The 19,631-nt window shown below is 41.3% G+C and overlaps 1 protein-coding gene across 1 annotated transcript in view; it reads left to right on the forward strand.

The window, feature by feature from the left end:
* Positions 1–19,631, forward strand: part of abcd3a (ATP-binding cassette, sub-family D (ALD), member 3a) — a 67,510-nt gene that overhangs the window by 24,977 nt on the left and 22,902 nt on the right. The window contains exons 7-14 of the mRNA XM_078560818.1: positions 3,008–3,131; positions 3,337–3,393; positions 3,732–3,874; positions 5,235–5,304; positions 11,268–11,337; positions 15,125–15,222; positions 15,384–15,475; positions 17,031–17,122. Of these exons, the coding sequence (XP_078416944.1) occupies positions 3,008–3,131; positions 3,337–3,393; positions 3,732–3,874; positions 5,235–5,304; positions 11,268–11,337; positions 15,125–15,222; positions 15,384–15,475; positions 17,031–17,122 (746 nt within the window). The remainder of the gene's footprint in view (positions 1–3,007; positions 3,132–3,336; positions 3,394–3,731; positions 3,875–5,234; positions 5,305–11,267; positions 11,338–15,124; positions 15,223–15,383; positions 15,476–17,030; positions 17,123–19,631) is intronic.

A 19,631-nucleotide genomic window follows, 5' to 3' on the forward strand; every position in this document is an offset into this window, starting at 1 on the left:
TCTTGTTGGAGATGGTCATTGCTTGGCATTTCTGTGGTATGAACGTTACTTGTCACTTGTCAGCCCAAGCCTGGATATTGTCCAAATCTTGCTGCATTTGGACATGGACTGCTTCATTATCTGAGGAGTCGCGAATGGTACTGAACATTGTGCAATCATCAGCAAACATTCCCACTTCTGACCTTATGATGGAAGGCAGGTCATTGATGAAGCAGCTGAAGATGGTTAGGCCTAGGATAACTACCCGAGGAACTCCTGCAGTGATGTCCTGGAGCTAAGTTGACTGGCCTCCAACAACCACAACCATCTTCCTTTGTGCTAGGTATAACTCCGTTCAATGGAGAGTTTTCCCCCTGATTTCCTTTGACTGCAATTTTGCTAGGGTTCCTTGATGCCACACTCAGTCAAATGTAGCCTTGATGCCAAGGGCAGTCACTCTCACCTCACCTCAGCTCAGGAGGTCAGGAGCTGAGTGACCCTAGCCGAGCCCACACTGGGCTTCAGTGAGCAGGTTATTGCTAAGCAATGCCACTTGATAGCACTGTTGTTGACCCCTTCCATTACTTTACTGATGATTGAGAGTAGACTGATGAGGTGGTAACTGGCTGGGTTGGATTTGTCCTGCTTTTTGTGTACAGGACATACCTGGGCAATTTTCCACATAGCCGGGTTGTTGTAGCTGTACTGGAACAGCTTGGCTTGCAAGGTCTCTTCATCCTTCTGGACGACACTTTGACCTGCTTTCACCTTGAGGGAAAGCCAAGCCGTCTTTCCCACTCAGGCCTGGGTTAAAATGTAAGCGGGGTTCCGTTGATATATTAGGACCCAGATTTACATTAACTCATGAGTCCCCTGACTGCTTCCGGCAGGCACCTCAGCCACTTAACTGCAGTGAGCAGTTAAAATGCTGACCAGTGCAATTGCAATGGTATGGCATAATGCAGCATTTTAAAGCCCTGTTCCCACCAGGCAGATTTTATTAAAATCACATTCAAAGTTTTAATGCTTGGTGTGATCTAGGGGAGAGAGAATTAAAAATAATAAGCTCTGATTTTGTAATGAGCAGAACATGTACCCACATCTCCTTGGGCAGAGTATGCTGAAATTGCAATATAATGCCCCACACCCCTTCCCCCTCCCCACCCCTCTTTTTTGAATAAGCCACAGGTACAGGAAAAGCCTAAATACATTGACCTGTAGCATATTTTGTGGAAAATCGAATATGGGAGCACTTCTTAAAAATTTCCAACTAACCATAAAAGTTGTGATGGTAACAGAAACATCGTTCAGAATGGCACAGCAGAGCAGTGTAGGTGACTGTGATCCCTTTTTGGATATTATAGAATGGAAGGTCCTGCCCATGTAGGGGTTGCACCAAAGGAAAATGGTCTTAATTTGGGCTGAAAGCCACTCTATTAAAAGCTGTTGAAGGAAAAGAAGTCACTGACCCAGAACTGCTGTCACCCAGTTTCCCAAAACTTGACTGCAAATGAGGAAGAGCTGTGCTTGTATCAGGCGCTAGGTAAAGGCTAGTTTGTAATAGGTTGCCAAAAACTGCTGGCACTACTCTTAATTATTATCTCATTGCTGTTGTACAGTATGTCCTATTTTTAACATTTAAAATGCCATTGGCCTTTTGTGGCTTAGTCCATTTACATTTGCACTTTCCAGGAATTAAGTAATTTGCAGACTTGTATCCATTCTCTTAAGAGCCTTCCCATTCCTTTTTTCTTGCAAAAAATCCAGTGAAGTTCATCTGCATTAATTTTTATCTCCAACCTGTCTGTATCTTTCGGAAACCTTTTGCAGACTTCCCTTGTTGTTTGCCAAACGCCTACTTTTGTGTTGTCACCAAATTTTGATATACAATCTTTCAAAATCAATGACAAGCTCACAGGACTGACGATTAATGAATCAGGCAGGCCAAATAGCGCATATCCGAGTATACTGCTGGACACTAGGGAGAAAATTAATGGAGCACTGGCTATGGTGATAACTTGATTCATTGGGTATTTCAAAGAGTTCCAGCGATTGGAAGCTTGCAAATGTTCCTGCATTTAAAAATGGGAACAAATCTACTGTAGCTAACTGCAGACCAGTTTAGCCTTGTATCAGTGCAGTGTAAAATAATGAAAATTATGCCAAGGGGTAAGTCCGACGAGTGCCAGTCTCAGCTCCGCTTGGAGCTGTTTTTAAAAAAATGTTGATGTGCTCCATTATGTGCATTGTACACAAATGACATTAACTCCCAACTGTCTCCCAGTCCCTGCTTTGAGTGGCAGGAACTTGAGTCAAAGCATTTGGGTTGTTTACTTTGGAACAGGGGAGGCTGAGGAGAGACCCATTTGAAGTGTATAAAATTATGAGGCTTCCAGATAGAGTGAAGAGGAAGGTCCTACTTCCTTTGGTTGAGGGGTCCATAACCAGGAGCTGTAGATTTAGGTTAAAACGTAGGAGGTTTAGTGGGGATACAAAGGGAAATCTTTTCATCCAGAGGGTGTTGGGGATCTAGAACTCCCTGCCTGAAAGGGTGGTAGAGGCATAAACTCTTATTACATTTAAAAAGTACTTGGATGTGCAGTTGATGTGCATTACTTACAAGACTACAGACCAAGCCAGAGAATGGGATTACGCTGGATTGCACCTGGTTTGCCGGCACAGACATGATGGGTCGAGTGGCCTCCTTCTGTGCTGTAAATTTCTATGATTAAAATTTCTACGCCGGAGGGTTGGAGAGTTTGCTGCCTGCTCAGCTCCCAATCCCCCCTTTCATCCCCTGCAACCTCTGAATAAAAATTGGACTGATTGTGCTGTTCAGTTTTCATCTTTGATTCTATTGACATTTGCCACTCAATTATAAAGAAACCAGTGGAATCCAAAAGTCTGTTGTGCAATTTATTTAACTGAGGAAATTTAATCAACTACTAGAAACTACAGTATTAACAGTCAATTTTCAATATTTTCAATGAAATTTTTCACTTAAACAGATATGTTTTTGTCCTGACAGAGGGTATACGTATTATAAAATGGGTAATCTTGACAACAGAATAGCAAATGCAGACCAACTATTAACTCAAGATGTGGAGAAGTTCTGCAACAGTGTAGTAGACTTGTATTCAAATCTCAGCAAGGTGAGTTATACACATCATTTCCCTTATCCTCCACTAGGAATTACCACAAATTATAAACTTAAAATGAGATGATTGTATTATATTTCCATCCTCTGCAATATATATATTTTTAATTTAAACAGTGTTGTGATTTTAATGTTCATTCACTGTACTCTTGTCACATCACTTTATAAGCTAATTTTTGACCTGTGACTTTTCTTTTCAGCCCCTTTTGGATATCTTCCTGTATATATTTAAACTAACAAGTGCAATAGGTGCTCAGGTGAGTTGAGAATAAATGTGAGCTAATTTTAACTAATAAGGGCTGCAAGAGCTTCTTTTAACTTTGTAAATACATGAGAGAAGTTTTCTACTAACAATTCTTCTGGTGGCGTAATTATCAAAATGCCCAACCTAAATATTTATTTGATAAATATTACTGTTCGAATTAACTAAACATGATAAAATACTTGGCATTTTAATGCAAAGATGTGAATGGAGCTGGTTGACTAATTTGTTTCTTTGCTCTTTTTGGTATATATGTATTTTGAGAATTTGTCCTATTGATATTACTGCAAAAAAGGAAATATATTTTTAAATCAGTTACTGTCTTCACCTTAGGGGCCTGCAAGCATGATGGCTTACCTGATCGTTTCAGGTCTGATTCTGACTCGACTTAGAAGACCAATTGGTAAAATGACAGTGTCGGAACAAAGATATGAAGGCGAATACAGATATGTCAACTCACGGCTTATTACAAATAGGTGCGGAGGCATTTGGTAAAATTGGTGGTTTTACAAATTGTTTTAAAAACAAAATTAATTGTTAACAATGGAACTGTTGATGTGGAACTTCTTCAGTGGAAGGATATGTAATATTTTTCAACAAACTCCCTCCCCTCTTTCTCCCTCTACCATCCCTCGTATTTTTTGCCCTCTTATTCCATGAGGGGCATGGACAGGGTGGATAGTGAGCAGCTGTTCCCCTTAGTTGAAGGGTCAGTCACACGGGGGCATAAGTTCAAGATGAGGGGCAGGAGGTTTAGGGGGAGATGTGAGGAAAAACTTTTTTACCCAGAGGGTGGTGACGGTCTGGAATGCATTGCCTGGGAGGGCGGTGGAGGCGGGTTGCCTCACAACCTTTTAAAAAGTACCTGGATGAGCACTTGGCACATCATAACATTCAAGGCTATGAGCCAAGTGTTGGTAAATGGGATTAGGTAGGTAGGTCAGGTGTTTCTCACATGTCGGTGCAGACTCGATGGGCCGAAGGGCCTCTTCTGCACTGTGATTCTGTGATTCCAGCTGCAAAAGATTTATGTGAGTGGTCTGTGCTGGCTTGCTGTTTTAAAGTCTTGGCATAGCTGAAATCGGGGAGATCTGGGACCACATCTATACTCTTTGGTTCTCTGTGGGACAGCCTGTTATTGGGCTAATATACTGCTTGACTGAAGTAGGAAAATGTTTAAAGTTAAATACAAAGGGCCCAATAATTGTGGAAAAGGCGTGGTGGAAACCAAAATCGACCAAAGAACTTTCTGAGCCTGGGATCATGGAGTTCCTGCTGAACATAGCAGCAGGACCTCATTATCATTTTTCTTTCTTTTGATTCCTGCTTGGCAGACAGCCAAATTGACAGCCTGGCCATTGACTTGAAGTTGGTGATCACAGCAGGGCAGGAGAGGCTGCAATAGGCTGAGGAGAGCCTGAAGGTTTCCTTGAGGGGCAGGGGCAGCACACTTTCTACTCCCAGCCCAGAAGCAATGATGAAAAAGACGCTTAGCTTGTGCAGCCCACAGCTCCCGGCTCCTTTTCATTGCCGGGTTCCCTGACCGCTGGAAAATCTGTGCAGCAACTGCAAAATTTAAATCAGGTTCCCGATTGCACTCTAGGAGCTTGATTTAAACATATTAACGAGGTGCTCCACTTCTCCATTGCACAACATTCAAACACCAAACCTGTAGCTGTAAAAATGACAACAGGTGCATTTGCAGTGAGTTGGGATTCTGCTACCTGTCATTGTTAACCTTTTAACCTTCTGCCCATTGTGGAATTAGTAGTAAGTCCAAGATTTAAGTTTACAAATAAAGAACCGTAATAAGCTATTATACTTGTGTTCTTACAGTGAAGAAATTGCTTTTTATCATGGGAACAGTAGAGAGAAGCAGACTATACACACTACGTTTAAAAGGCTGGTAAGCAACCACCTTCATTCTGTGCAAATATTTGTAAAATTGTAGTTAATTTTAGACTTGCATATGGTAGTGAATTGTGGGATAAGGGAGAATTCTAAATATCATGGCCAATTTTGATAAAATTCAACAGAATCTTTTTTGAAATTATGTGTTTGTAATATGCTAAAATAGCAGGTACATTCTCAACATATTGGGTGCTAATTTAATATTTTTCTACTTCCAATTAAAATACCAACAGCAAATATTCTATACCAGGGTAGTTGATGTCACTCCGTAATGATTCTCCGTAGGTTTCGTATCCATCATTTTAAAATTCACAGTTGTTGGGACAAAGGCTTATAGTGAGCCATTCTATGTTTTCAGTTAAACCTTATCCTTCTCTATTAAGTAACAACCCATAACAGGCTTGCAGCGCAGAAGGAGGCCATTCAGCCCCTCGTGTTTGTATTGGCTGTTTGCTATTGCAGTCCAAAACTAATCTCACTGTTCAGCCCACCCCAAATAAGCCTATATCTTCTTCTGTCTTGTATATTAATCTACTTTTCCTTTTAAGAGACATAATGGTCTTGGACTCAGCTACCACTTGTGGCAAAGCAACTATGCTTCAATAACTCTCTGTTAAGAAATTTCACTTGACCCCTCTCCTTTCTCTCAATGGCCATTTGAAATGGATGATCCATCATTGTTTACTCTCCAGCCGGAGAAAATATTTATTTTATTCTTATTCGCACTGTTATGATCTTAAATGTGTCTATTAAACCTTCTCTAAACTTTCTCTCCACCAGTGGGAAATCTCATATCCCTCAATTTATTCTAATTTCTCCTCCCTGGTTATCATTCTAAATGTATTTTTAACAGTTAAAATAATAAAACAGTGTAGGCTTGGAGAAACTATTAAGTTTTGTTCTTTCACAGTTACTTTTGAAATTACATCATAAATCTGCTTGCCCTTATATGTGTTAATTGTGGCAATACTTTTGCGGGGTATCCACTAGGCAGTGGAGTTATTCACCCATATCTGGGAGTTTGGTTGATGAGTATGAGTGCCAGGGTGGTTCCACATGCCAATGGGCTTTCATACTGCATGTCTGGGAGCCAAACCTCTCGAGAGTTCCTCTGAAGCCTTGTGAGGGAATGAGTTTCCTTATCTAGCTGTGAGATGGCACATTTCAGGACTTGCAAATGGAGAGGCTGTGTAATGACAGGGAGAGATTTACACATTTGGCTCTCTTTTTCTCATTGCTGCTAGCCAGTGGTGTAGGCTGTAAATGAGAAGCAAACTAGCACACAAAAGTGGAAAGCTTGCTAACTGTCTTCACCCACACATTCGACACATCACATTGACCTGTTGGACACACACAAACTTGAACTCTTGCACCCTAAGCAAGAATCATACCCTTAGACCAGCGAGCCAGCAATGGGTGAATAGCTCTACTGCCTTGTGGATACCTCGGGAGAGTTGAAGGCTATGGGAGTAAACCCTGACAAAAATTTTGGCGTGGAACCCAAAGGCGGACTGATGTCTAAATATGTCACCTTTCCAGCAATTCCTACAACCAAGCTAGTGCTTCAATCGGGGAGGTCGAGAGGGGACCCTGAAGTCTCCATAAATTTTGCCCAGGCTTGTGCCCTGGAGAGGAAACTCCAGTTTCACTACAAAGCATTAACACAACACGGGAGACAGCAGTTAAGAGTATTAAGCCCAATTCGATTGGCATAGAGAATGTGCTATGGGCAATCTCCAATGATGGGAGGAATCACCATGTCCCACCGGTTGGCCGCCATCCATTTCAAGTCAGGCAGCCCCCGACTAGTAAAGTGCCAACTCGCCACTGTCCATCTGATTTAATGGGTGCTTGGATCTTAGAGTCTCTGCTCAACAAATGGATGGAATCCATCGCACCAGGCAAACAAATGAAACAAAAAGAAAGAGAAGGCCAACTCTTACGATTGGCAAACTGGAACATCAGGATCAAGTGCGCAGGATTGACAGATGGTTTGCAGAAGACTCAATGCACTGAGCCCCTAGAAGTAAAAGTCTGACAGACGTGGTGTACCAATGACTGCTGGCCACAACTTTGCCAGAATACCTAAATGTCATTCGACACAGGAAATGCTAGGGGCATGTATGAAAGAATCAAAAAGTCAGGTTCATCAGCAAAGAAAATGGCTTCATTGAACATAAAGGCAGGGGAGGCTATCACCGACTGACTACAATAAACAGTTGGAGAGATGGGTAGAACACTACCTTGAGTTGTACGTGGGGAGAACACTGTCACCTAGGAAGCTCTGGACATCATAGCCTACCTGTCATGACAGAGATTGATATTGAACCTACAGTTGAGGAGCATAGTAAAGTTACGACTCGCTTGCCTTGGGCAAAGCTCCGGGTGCTAATGTTATACTGCCCGAACTCATCAAGCGCGGGAATCCGGCACCCCTGCAGCATATGAACAAACTTCTTTGCCTAGCAGCCTACTGGACTTTACTTCAAGAGGCTCAGTGCTTTGAGTCTCTGCTGGAGGGAGGGAGCAATGCCCCAGCATATTACTGATGCAAAGATTGTAACTCTGCGCAAGAACTGGGATGATTACAGTGATTGCAACAGCTATCAAAGTACCTCCCTGCTGATCATCATGGGAAATGGATTTGTCCATCTTACCCTTGTCAGACTGCAGATCCTGGTTGAATGCATCAACCCCAAATCCCAGTATGGTTTCAGAACTGGAAGATCTACATTTAACATGATATTCTCAGTCCAGCAGCTGCAAGAGAAATATCTTGAACAAAGGAGACTACTTATACATCGATCTCACCAAGGCATTTGACCATGTGAGCGGAGGCTATTTATTTATGCTGCTGGAAAAAATTGGCTGAAGCTGCTCAATATGATCTCTTTCCATTACAACATGATGGGTATGGTCAGCTATAATGGGGCAACATTAGAACCCTTTGAGATCTGTAGTGGGGTTAGACAGGGTTGTGTTTTGCCACCGGCGCTCTTTGGCATCTTCTTCTCTTGGTTGCTGTCATATGCCTTCAGGTCATCTACAGTGTGTGTCTACTTACATACCAGAACTGACGGAAAGTTATTCAACCTTGCTCATCTGAGAGCCAAGGCAAAAGGTGCACCAAGTCCTCATCAGAGTGTTGCTCTAAGCTGACAATGCTGCACCATTCCGAGGAACACCTTCATGGCAAATGGACAGACTCTGTCGTGCCTGTAAAGTTTGTTTTGACCATCAGTATCAGGAAGACTAATGTCATGGTCCAGGATATTGCCATACTGTCATATATCAGCATTGACAATGTGACGCTGGAGGTTATTGATAGCTTCACATATTTAGACTCCACAATTACCGGCAATTTGTCACTCGATGCTGAAATCAACACATATGTCGCTAAAGCTGCAGCTGTTACATCCAACTTGAGCACGAGTGTGGAAACACAGGAACCTGGCTGAGAACACCAAATTCCGGGTCTACCAAGCCTGTGTCCTTAGTGCACTCCTCTACAGTGCTGAGGCCTGGACAACATATATTAGGCAGGAGTAAATGCTGAACAGTTTCCACCTTTGCTGTCTCAGACATCTCTTGGCAGGACAAGGTCACCAACTCGGAGGCCCTGGAGCCTGCTAATTTCATCAGGATTGCTAACCTAATGGCATTCTCGCTGGCCACATTCATCAGTTGGATGACGGCCGTATATCCAAAGACCTTCCATATGGTGAATTGGTTACTGGGTCATGAGCTTCTGGGCATCCATATTTCTGCTACAAGGACACCTGCAAGCGAGATATGAAGATGGTGAACATTGCCACTGACAGCTGGGAGATGGTTGCTGGTGGCCATGACCTCTGGAGGCTGATTGTTTGTTTGAAAGAGCATTGGAAGAGAGAAGCAGAAACATAAAGCTCAGCTGGCCAAGAAGCAGATCCTGAGAAAACAGAGGCCAGCAAATCCTGCACCTTCTCAGCCCACGGTTTTCCTTAGCAGCAAATGTGCTGAAGATTGCCATGCCACACCAGGCGATGCTTCACACAACGTTGACCACCGCGGCACAAGCCATTGTTTCATGACACTGAAGGCTGCCACCACTTCCTTTCGAGTGAGACCAAGTACATATTAAGTAATGTGCAAGTACTGAATTGTGTTCAATTTATAAAGCTATTATCTGTTAAGCTGTTCAAAATAGCATTTTATTTTTGATACAGTTACCGTATATGTAACAAGATACTATTGTAGTGCTAAACTTGAGTGTTAGGCAATATGCATGAGAAGTATTCTGGTCATCGTATCTATCATATCCCGACATTGACTTGATGGGCCAAATGGCATCCTTCTTTGCTGTAATGACTCTATGCCACATGCTAAATGTGATTTGTGCTTAGCCAATATAACATAGAGTCATAGAGGTGTACAGCACAGAAAAAGGCCCTTTGGCCCATCGAGTCTGAACCGGTCAAACAAGTACCTAACTATTCTAATCACATTTTCCAGCACTAGGCCCATAGTCTTGTATGCCATGGCATCGTAAGCGCACATCCAAATACTCCTTAAATGTTATGAGAGTTTCTGCTCTACCACCCTTTCAGGCAGTGAGTTCCAGATTCCCACCACCCTCTGGGTGAAAAAATTCTTCCTCATGTCCCCTCTAAACCTCCTGCCCCTTATTTTAACTCTATGCCCCCTGGTTATTGATCCCTCCACCAAGGGGAAAAGCTCCTTGCTGCCTACCCTATCTATGCCCTTCATAATTTTATACATCCCAATCATGTCCCCCCTCAATCTCCTCTGCTTCAGGTAAAATAACCCCAGGCTATCCAATCTCTTCTCATAACTAAAACTCTTCAGCCCAGGCAACATCCTGGTAAATCTCCTCTGCACTCTCTCTAGTGCAATCACATCCTTCCTATAAAGCGGATTCCAGAACTGCACACAATACTCTAGCTGTGGCCTAACCAGCGTTTTTTACAGTTCCAGCATAACCTCCCTGCTCTTATATTCTATGCCTCGGCTAATAAAGGCAAGTATCCCATATGCCTTCTTAACCACCTTATCTATCTGTCCCGCTCCCTTAAGGGACCGGTGGACATGCACACCAAGGTCTCTCTGATCCGCGGCACTTCCCAGGGTCCTACCATTCATCGTGTACTCCCGTGCCTTGTTTGTCCTGCCCAAGTGCATCACCTCACACTTATCCGGATTAACTTCCATTTGCCACTGATCAGCCCATCTATATCCTCCTGAATTCTAAGGCTATTTTCCTCACTATTTACCACCCCACCAATTTTCGTGCCATTTGCGAACTTACTGATCAACCCTCCTACCTTCAAGTCTAAAACATTTATATATACCACAAACAGCATGGGGACCCAACACCAATCCCTGTGGAACCCCACTGGACACAGGCACCCAGTCACAAAAACACCCTTCGACCATCACCCTCTGCTTCCTGCCACTCAGCCAATTCTGGATCCAATTTGCCAAATTGCCTTGGATTTCATGGGCTCTTATCTTCGTTATCAGTCTCCCATGCGGGTCCTTATCAAAAGCCTTGCTGAAGTCCAAGTAGACTACGTCAAATGCATTGCACATAATTTTGTGATTTCATAAAATGGTTACTAAATGGCCATTTATTCCGTACGAACTATTTCTAACACATACATATTATATTTGCACTGTCAGTAGCACTGGTTGTTGTATAAGTTCCTTCTTCTGTTTATTTACCACAATAGTTATATTTTGATTTGCGTGGCCAATTCAAGATAGTGCAGAAGTCTATACACTAACCCGTTTTCATCAGAGATGCTAGCAGGTTTGACATTGTCCTGATAACTTATAAGCCATCCAAGTTAATTTGCAAGTATGTTTATCTGTAATTTTTCATCTGTCCTGACTGGGATCTAGTTGCATTTTTTTAAAAAATCAATACAACAGATTTTGTATATTTTTCACAATTAGGTTGATCACCTGCACAATTTCATCGTTTTCCGTTTCACCATGGGATTTGTGGACAGTATAATTGCCAAATGTAAGTAATATACACAGCCAAAATTATGATTTTTATAATAACCATCCTAATGATGCAGGAAAATGTGCAGGAAAGTACAATGCTATCTCAAAATTTAAAAGATCTTGTACTTTGTTAGCTTTCAGTTATTGTGCCAATGTGCTTTGGGTGCTATGTAGGAATTTATTTGTTCAAAGACATTTAAGAACACAAAGCCAAGGATGAGAAAAGTCAAGGTTGACCCTCTGATATTCAGTTCAACCACCCGGTATTAAATTGTATCTCCAACTCCCCTACTGGTAGTTTACCTGGTAGAATATTCCAAATATTCATCACCCTTTTGAGTAAAGATTTCCGAGGTTTGTTTTAAATTTACTTTTCATTTAAAATTAGATAATCTTATTCAGCTGGTCCTCTTTGCATTGGAACCACCTGCTGGAACACATTCAGAAAGAGTTGCCAAATGATTAGCCTGACATTGCCTTATTACCAGGAATTTGTAATAATCATTTCTTGAGTATTGCTGAAGAAAAGAGTCATGCTGTTGAAGCTTTTCATCTTGCAGTCATCAAGACAGCCGCAAGAATGTGAAATTTCAAAGGGGGATCAATTTATACTGCATGAGAAAATGGGGTGCTGATTAGTTAGCTCTGGCTAAGACTTTGCTGTGGTGAATGCACCAGGGAGCTGTTGTCACTCATGGTTTTGTTTATTCAAAAAGTTGCAATGCCTGGGCATATTACTTTTGCCTGCAGAGGTCCCATACATATATGTAGCTTCTAGCAAGTGTAAGTGAGCAAATCCTATCTGATTGTAGAATCACGTCTAACGTTAGGTGTTATGTTCTGAGTTCTGCAAGCATGGGTTGGTTGAGTACGGTCAGTACTCTATCTATTGTAACCAGCCGATGGGACATATGCTAAGAATTACAGTAACAACAATTTAAGATTATCAATCTGGCTCACAACGTAGCTCACTTAAGCTTACTCAAAGCTACATATATTCATATGCAGGATCCTGTCCTCTGCAAACAAAAGGAATATGTCCAGACATTGCACCCTTTTTGAAATAAAGAAAAGCATGGGGGACAATAGCTCCCTGGTGCATTTACTATGGCAATGTCTCAACCAATCAGAGTTGACTTGCCAACCAATCAGCACCCCTTTTCTCATGCAGTATAAATTGCTGTTCCCTTTGAAATTTGGCATTACTGTGTCTGGCCTGATGAGTGCAAGACAAAAAGCTTCGACAGCATGTCTCTTTCTTCAGCATTATTTAAGTTCTGCACTATCAAGCGGCTATTTAATCTGTTCTTATTTATACTTGACGGATAGATTTAATGGATCCTAATCTAAACTCTGTTTAGTGAACTAATTGGTTTGAATGCAGAAGGCACTCATTTTATTTTGATTATGTTGTTTACACCTTAATGTTTGTGGTTCTACCTCTCTAGCCAATGAAAGTAATATATAGCTAGGCAATCACTGAATGACAAACCAATATACACATTGTTAAATGAACATTGTACTGTGAGCCGTCCTATAATTAACAGAAAGATTCAAGGGCCTTAGAATCCTGGAATTTGCACCCCAAATTGTGTCCGAAGCTGAGTTCATTTTGCAGATGCCAAATTACACTTTAGTTTATTCATTTCAATCTATCAATGGCTTCTGTTTCCATTCCCACACAGTTACCTCGGGTGTCCCTCAAGATCTATTCTTGGCCCCTTCCTATGTCTCATCTATATGCTGCCCTTTGGTGACACCATCCAAATTTCAACCTCAGTTTCCACATGTATGCTAATGGCACCCAGCCTTGCCTCACTGCCACCTCTCTTGGTCCTTGCACTGTTTCTACATTGTCAGACTGCTATCTGACATCCAGTACTGGATAAGCAGAAGTTTCCTCCAATTAAATATTGGGAACACTGAAGCCACCGTCTTAGGTCCCTGCCAGGAACTCCACTCTCAACCACCAACTCCATTGCTTTCCATGATGCTGAAACAGACATTCATAATCTTGATATTATATTTGACCTCGAGATGAGTTTTCAGTCATATATCTGTACCATCACCAATTTCTAATTTGTTACCTTCTGATATTCAGTTCAACCACCCAGTATAAAATTGCATCTCCAACTCCCCTACAACAGTAGCTTACCTGGTAGAACATTCCAAATATTCATCACCCTTTTGAGTAAAGGTTTCTGAGGTTTGTTTTAAATTTACTTTTCAATTAAAATTAGATAATCTTATTCAGCTGGTCCTCTTTGCATTGGAATCGCCTGCTGGAACACATTCAGAAAGTCTTGCCAAGTGATTAGCCTGATATTGTCATATCACCAGGAATTTGTAGTAATCGTTTCTTGAGTATTGCTGAAGAAAAGAGTCATGCTGTTGAAGCTTTTTGTTTTGCAGTCATCAAGACAGCCGCAAAAATGCCAAATTTCAAAGGGGGATCGTTACATCAGCCATCTCCACCCCTGACTCAGCTCTTCTGTCGCTAAAACTTACATCCATGCCTTTGTTACCTCCAGACTCGACTATTTTAACACTCCTGTCCAACTTCCTACATTTTACCTCCATAAATTTGGGATCATTTAAAAACTCTTCTCCCCATGTCCTAATTCACAATGAATTCTATTCACCTATCATCCCTGTGCTCTCTGACCTACCTGATGCCTGGTTAAGTAACACCTCAGTGATAAAACCTTCATTCTTGCTTTCAAATCCCTTCATAGCCTGGCCCCTTCCTATCACTCTAATCTCCTCCAGCCCTATAACCCTCTGAGATATCTGTACTCCTCTAATTGTGGTCTCTTGAGAAACCCAGGTTTTAAATGCTCCACCTTTGATGGCTGTGCTTTCAGTTACCCAGGCCCAAAGCTCTGAAATTCAGTCCCCAAAACTCTTTGCCCCTCTACCTCACTTTTTACCTTTAAGACACACCTTAAAACCTAACTCTTTGACCAAGCTCTGGGCATCTTCCCTAATATCTTATGTTAGTCAGTGTTAGTTTTATAATGCCTCTGTGAAGCACCTTAGGACGCTTTATTATATTAAAGGCACCATATAAATAGCATTGTTGTTTTTCTTGATGCAAACAGCACGCTTGGAGGATACTCGTATTTGGGTGTTGAGGACATAACCAGTTTTGTAGATGGAGATTTGTTTGGACAGAGAGATTGATAAGCACACATAAAAGACCAAAGAAACTTGTGGGTTTGGCCATTACCTGTGCAGCTCACTTAGAATTTAACTTTAAAATATAATCTAATTGCTGTTGTAAATAGCCAGGACAAGATCTCATTTCCTGCTACTTTTTGAAAACTATTACTTTGTTTTTTACTATCACTGTCAGAAGAGAGCAGGATCTTGTTGCAATCGTGTAGAAAGGATATTAACTTAATTTCTCAAGATTTGCTGCAAGATTTCCAGGGAATGCCAACATATACAGAGAAGTGGTTAGACAAAAAGGGAGTTGTACCATTGAACAGCCCCAGGTACAGATCCTATCTTAACCCAGTACCGAGCTTGGACAAGATATGTAATTTGATCTGTGGCACTGTTCTAAACTCTAAAACTCTTCCTTCAATTTTGTATTCGTCCTTTTCTGGTTTCCTTTAGGGCGCTGGTTGTAACTAAGTAAAAAAATGTAAAGATGCAAGTTTTACCCTTTTGAAATATTGTTGGATCTTCATCCGTTGAAACATTTCATTGACAAAATATGCTGATTTTTGTTTACGAAGTATGTTTCATTGACACATGACTGGATTTTCTAAAATACTGTGTTTTTAAATTTATTACAGATCTTGCCACTGTTGTTGGCTATCTGGTAGTAAGCCGACCTTTCTTGACTATCTCTCACCCTCGCCATCTGAAAAGTAACCACGCTGAACTGTTGGAGGTAAGTGTTGATTAGGGTTCCCCCTCTACATGTAAGTGCCAGAAGAGGCAGTTTTTTGGCATTTGCGAGCAATGAAGTCAGTTTTTGTTCCTTTCAATGTGATTGAGAGTAAAACCAAATTTATTCTTTCAAAATTGATTAAGCTTTGCTTTCTTTCTTAGGACTACTATCAAAGTGGTCGTATGTTGCTGAGAATGTCTCAGGCACTTGGAAGAATTGTGCTGGCTGGCCGTGAAATGACAAGATTGTCCGGGTAAGCTCAGTGTACCTAGCTCGTTTTGTAGTTCCTATTTCCACGTATTTTCCATTAGTTTCCTGTCAATTCAAAATTAAAGTTGGTACAAAATTGCTAAAGCCCAAGAACACATGCTATCAAGTGATGTCTTAACGCACAAACATAAAGGAAAATTTATTGTAAGTTTCATGAACAGGAGTAGGCTGATCAATCCCTTCAGGCTGTTCCCATCATCAGTTCAGATTATGGCTGATCTGTGCCTCTACCCCAGTTACCTGCCTTTGTACCTTGACGCCCTGATTGAACAGAAATATATCAATCCCAGTCTTAAAAATTTCAATTGACTCATTATCCACAGCCTTTTGGGGGAGAGCATTCCAGATTGCAGTGAAAAAATCTTCACTGATTTCGTTTTTAAATTGCCTAGCTCTAAGATTATGCCCCCTTGTTCTAGATTCCCCATCAGAGCAATTAGTTTCTCTGGTATCTACCCTATTACATCCTTTTTCCTAATTTTAAACATATCAATTGGATCAGCTCACAGCCTTCTAAACTCGAGGACTCCTAAGTTTATGCAATCTCATCATGATATAATTCCAGAGCTTCAGTGGCCAAATCTGAACATTGTGTTCTAGATGGGGTCTGATTAAGGCTCTGTACAACTTAAACATCCTTTCTTCCTCTTTGTATTCCAGTCCTCTTGAAATAGAGTCTAACATTCCATTAGCCTTTTTCATTACATTTTGAACAAGTGCAAAATTTTTTACATGATTCTAGTGAATATCCAATTCTCTTAATACCTCCATAGTTCCTAGTCTTTTGCAATTGAGAAATTATCCCTATTTGGATCTATAGTGGATGACCTCACATTCCCCTATGTTGACCTCCACCTGCCACAGTTTTGCTTACTCACTCAATTTGACTTTGTCCCTTTTTGTAGCATGCTCTCAGCTATGCAATTTACTGTGCCTCCTAATTCACAAGTTGGAGTTTACTCATATCCTACTTCCAAGTTCACAATTCTGTTGAAACCATATGGGTATTTTTTAAGGGTAATTTTACATGAATGGGCTGCCAAACATTATGGTTGAATAGTTGTGGACAGTACACGCTAGAATATTTGATATTTGCTGTTAGAAGCCGAGACTCTCCGCTAGCATTGTAGGCTTGTAAGATTAGCTCTTGCATGTTGATATGTTTCAACAATCACAAATGTGAAACAGAAGCTTTAAATGCTAGTTATCCTACTATTTGTGATTTTATGACATCAGCATTACTTTAGTGTAATGTTTCTTTCATTCATTAATATTTGCGAAAAATATCAACATGAGTATAAAGTAGGTTTTTGCTAACTAACTCTGGTCAAGTACTGAAGCATGTAAATAACTTGTTAAATAATTTGTTCTGAATACAATTTTTTGTGGCTTTAAAGAGTTAATAATCTTTGCACATAATATTTATTTATTATCCTGCTTTAATATTTTTGTTGTATCAGTTCTATTAAAAATGACAGCCTTTAGATCACACTGTGGAAATCTACTAAATCTTTCACATATGATCTTATTTCTATTAGCTTCACAGCTCGAATTACTGAATTAATGCAAGTTTTGAAAGAATTAAATAGTGGAAAATATGAACGCACAATGATTTCCCAACAGGATAAGGGTGAGTATCCTAATGAATGTGGCACCCTTTAAGGTTTTTGTCTATGTAGAAGAGAACAGATTTGCATCAGCATAAACTTTTGACAAAGGAGTATCCTGTAAATTGGTTTTTAAGCTGATACTTTGAGTTGTTTAGAAGTTTGATATCTTTTTGATCCTGGAATCTTGACCTGTGCTAAATTAGCCTGGATGACAGTGGGACATTACAAAAGTAAAATACTGCAGATGCTGGAAATCTGAAATAAAAACAGAACATGCTGGAAATACACATCAGGTCAGGCGAATCTGTTGAGAGGGAAACAGAGTTAACATTTCAGGTCAATGACCTTTCATCAGAACAGTCAGTTCATTGACCTGAAACACTTAACCAGTGGGATATAATAGGTGGCACCTCGGGCTGGGGAAAGAAAGTCAACCAGGGTGCATATTACTGATTGCTATCCAGTGATCGCTGCAAAAATGTGCATTTTTGTGAACACCAGGCAAGGAAAGGATCAACTTCCTTAGTGGAATAACACCCCTAAAGTCATTGCGGAAAACAAAAGCTCACGGTGTAGGGGGTATCATATTAGCATGGGTAGAAGATTGGCTGGCTGGGAGAAAACAGTGAGTATGCATAAATGGTTCATTTTCTGATTGGCAGGATGTAATGAGCGAGGTCCCGCAGGAGAGGAATTGGACATAATAGTAAGGATGTTATGCTTCTGTTATACAGGGCATTGGTGAGACCACATCTCGAATACTGTGTGCAGTTTTGGTCGCCTTATTTAACGAAGGATGTTAATGCATTAGGGGCGGCTCAGAGGAGGTTTACTAGATTAATACCTGGAATGAATGGGTTGTTTTATGAGGATAGGTTGGACAGACTAGGCTTGTTTCCACTGGAGTTTAGAAGAGTGAGGGGTGACTTGATTGAACTATATAAGATCTTGAACGGTGTTGACAAGATGGACGTGGAAATGATTTTTCCTCTTGTGGGTGAGCCTAGAACTAGGGGCAGTGTTTTAAAATTAGGGGGCGCCCTTTTAAGACAGAGATGAGGAGAAATCTTTTCTCCCAAAGGGTTGTGCGACTTTGGAACTCTGCTTCAGAAGGTGGCGGAGGAGAATATCTTTAAGATGGAAGGTCGATAGATTCTTGTTAGGCAAGGGAATCAAAAGTTATCGGGGTAGATGGGATTGTGGAATTAGTAATACAAACAGATGTTAGGAAATAGAGATAGTTTAAGTAAGTTATATTTGTACTTGTGGGTGTTACAAATGAGTTTTAGCTTTAAAGTTTAAGTTTGATTTGCGTTTCTGTATTTGAGTGTTATGAAAAGGTCAAGTTGAGTTTTAGTTTCACTTTAAAAGGTGCCTGCATTTTTAATTTCGCTAGGTTGATTCCTGGGATGAAGGGGTTGACTTATCAGGAATGGCTAAACAGGTTATGCCTTTATTCATTAGAGTTTAGAAGAATGAGGGGCGATCTTGTTGAAACATACAAGATTCTAAGGGGGCTTGATAGGGTAGATGTTGAGAAGATGCAGGGGATTCACGAATTAGGGGACATAGTACAGAATAAGGGGACACATTTAGAACTGAGATGCAAAGGAATTTCTTCTCTGAGGGTAGCGAATGTCTGGAATTCTCTACCCCAGAGAGCTGTGGAGGCTAGATCACTGAAAGTATTTAAAGAGGAGGTAGATAGATTTTTGAAATATCGGGGAGCTGAGGGCTATGAGGACTGGCACGAAAGAAGAGTTGAGGCTGTGGCAGATCAGCCATGATCTTATTGAATGGCAGGGCAGGCTTGAGGTGCTGAATGGTCTACCCTGCTCCTATTTCTTGTGTAAGGAATTTTATGACTCCTAAAGAGAAGTTAAGCAAACACGAGTAGAAAAAGCTGTTCTGTTGCCTAGCAACAGGGTCCCAGAGAGAGAGCGTGCATGCGTGAACGTGCATGCGCGCGCACACACACACACACACACACACACACACAACACCCATATTAACTGACGGTAGGAGTGAGGAGCGGAGAAAGGCTTCAAGCTTTAAGTGATAGAGGCTTGGGAAAACTTAGAATGTCCAAAGAGACAAGCAGTGGTGTACTGTTTACAGCTGAGTCGGTGCGAGAGAGTGCGTGGAAGACAGCTTCGATGCATGTGGTGACCCAGGGAAGAGGAACATCGGGAGCGGAGTTTGAAACACTGGAGGTGAACTCTTGCGGAAGGCGTCTGAGAGAAAGCATTGGTTTGGGAGAAGATTCCAAGGCGAGTTCTTGGAGAGTGGAGATTGGAAATCCTCGCGTGAAAGAGGGAGTCCAGTGAGACCGGTTGGCTTGTGGTGTAACAAGCATCTGGGGGGAGTTGAGGAGAGATCCACAGCATCTGGTTGAGGTGGCATCTGTCCCTTGGCTTCAGAGTGCGGTGTGTCTGACCACAGGTCGCCCGTTGGTTTACTTGGACACTGTGCTTACTGTGGACATTAGAGTATAGGATAGCTTTTGTAACTTGTGTTATCCTTACACAT

Source organism: Cetorhinus maximus, chromosome 17, assembly GCF_964194155.1.
Source record: "Cetorhinus maximus chromosome 17, sCetMax3.hap1.1, whole genome shotgun sequence".
In the NCBI taxonomy this organism is placed as follows: domain Eukaryota; kingdom Metazoa; phylum Chordata; class Chondrichthyes; order Lamniformes; family Cetorhinidae; genus Cetorhinus; species Cetorhinus maximus.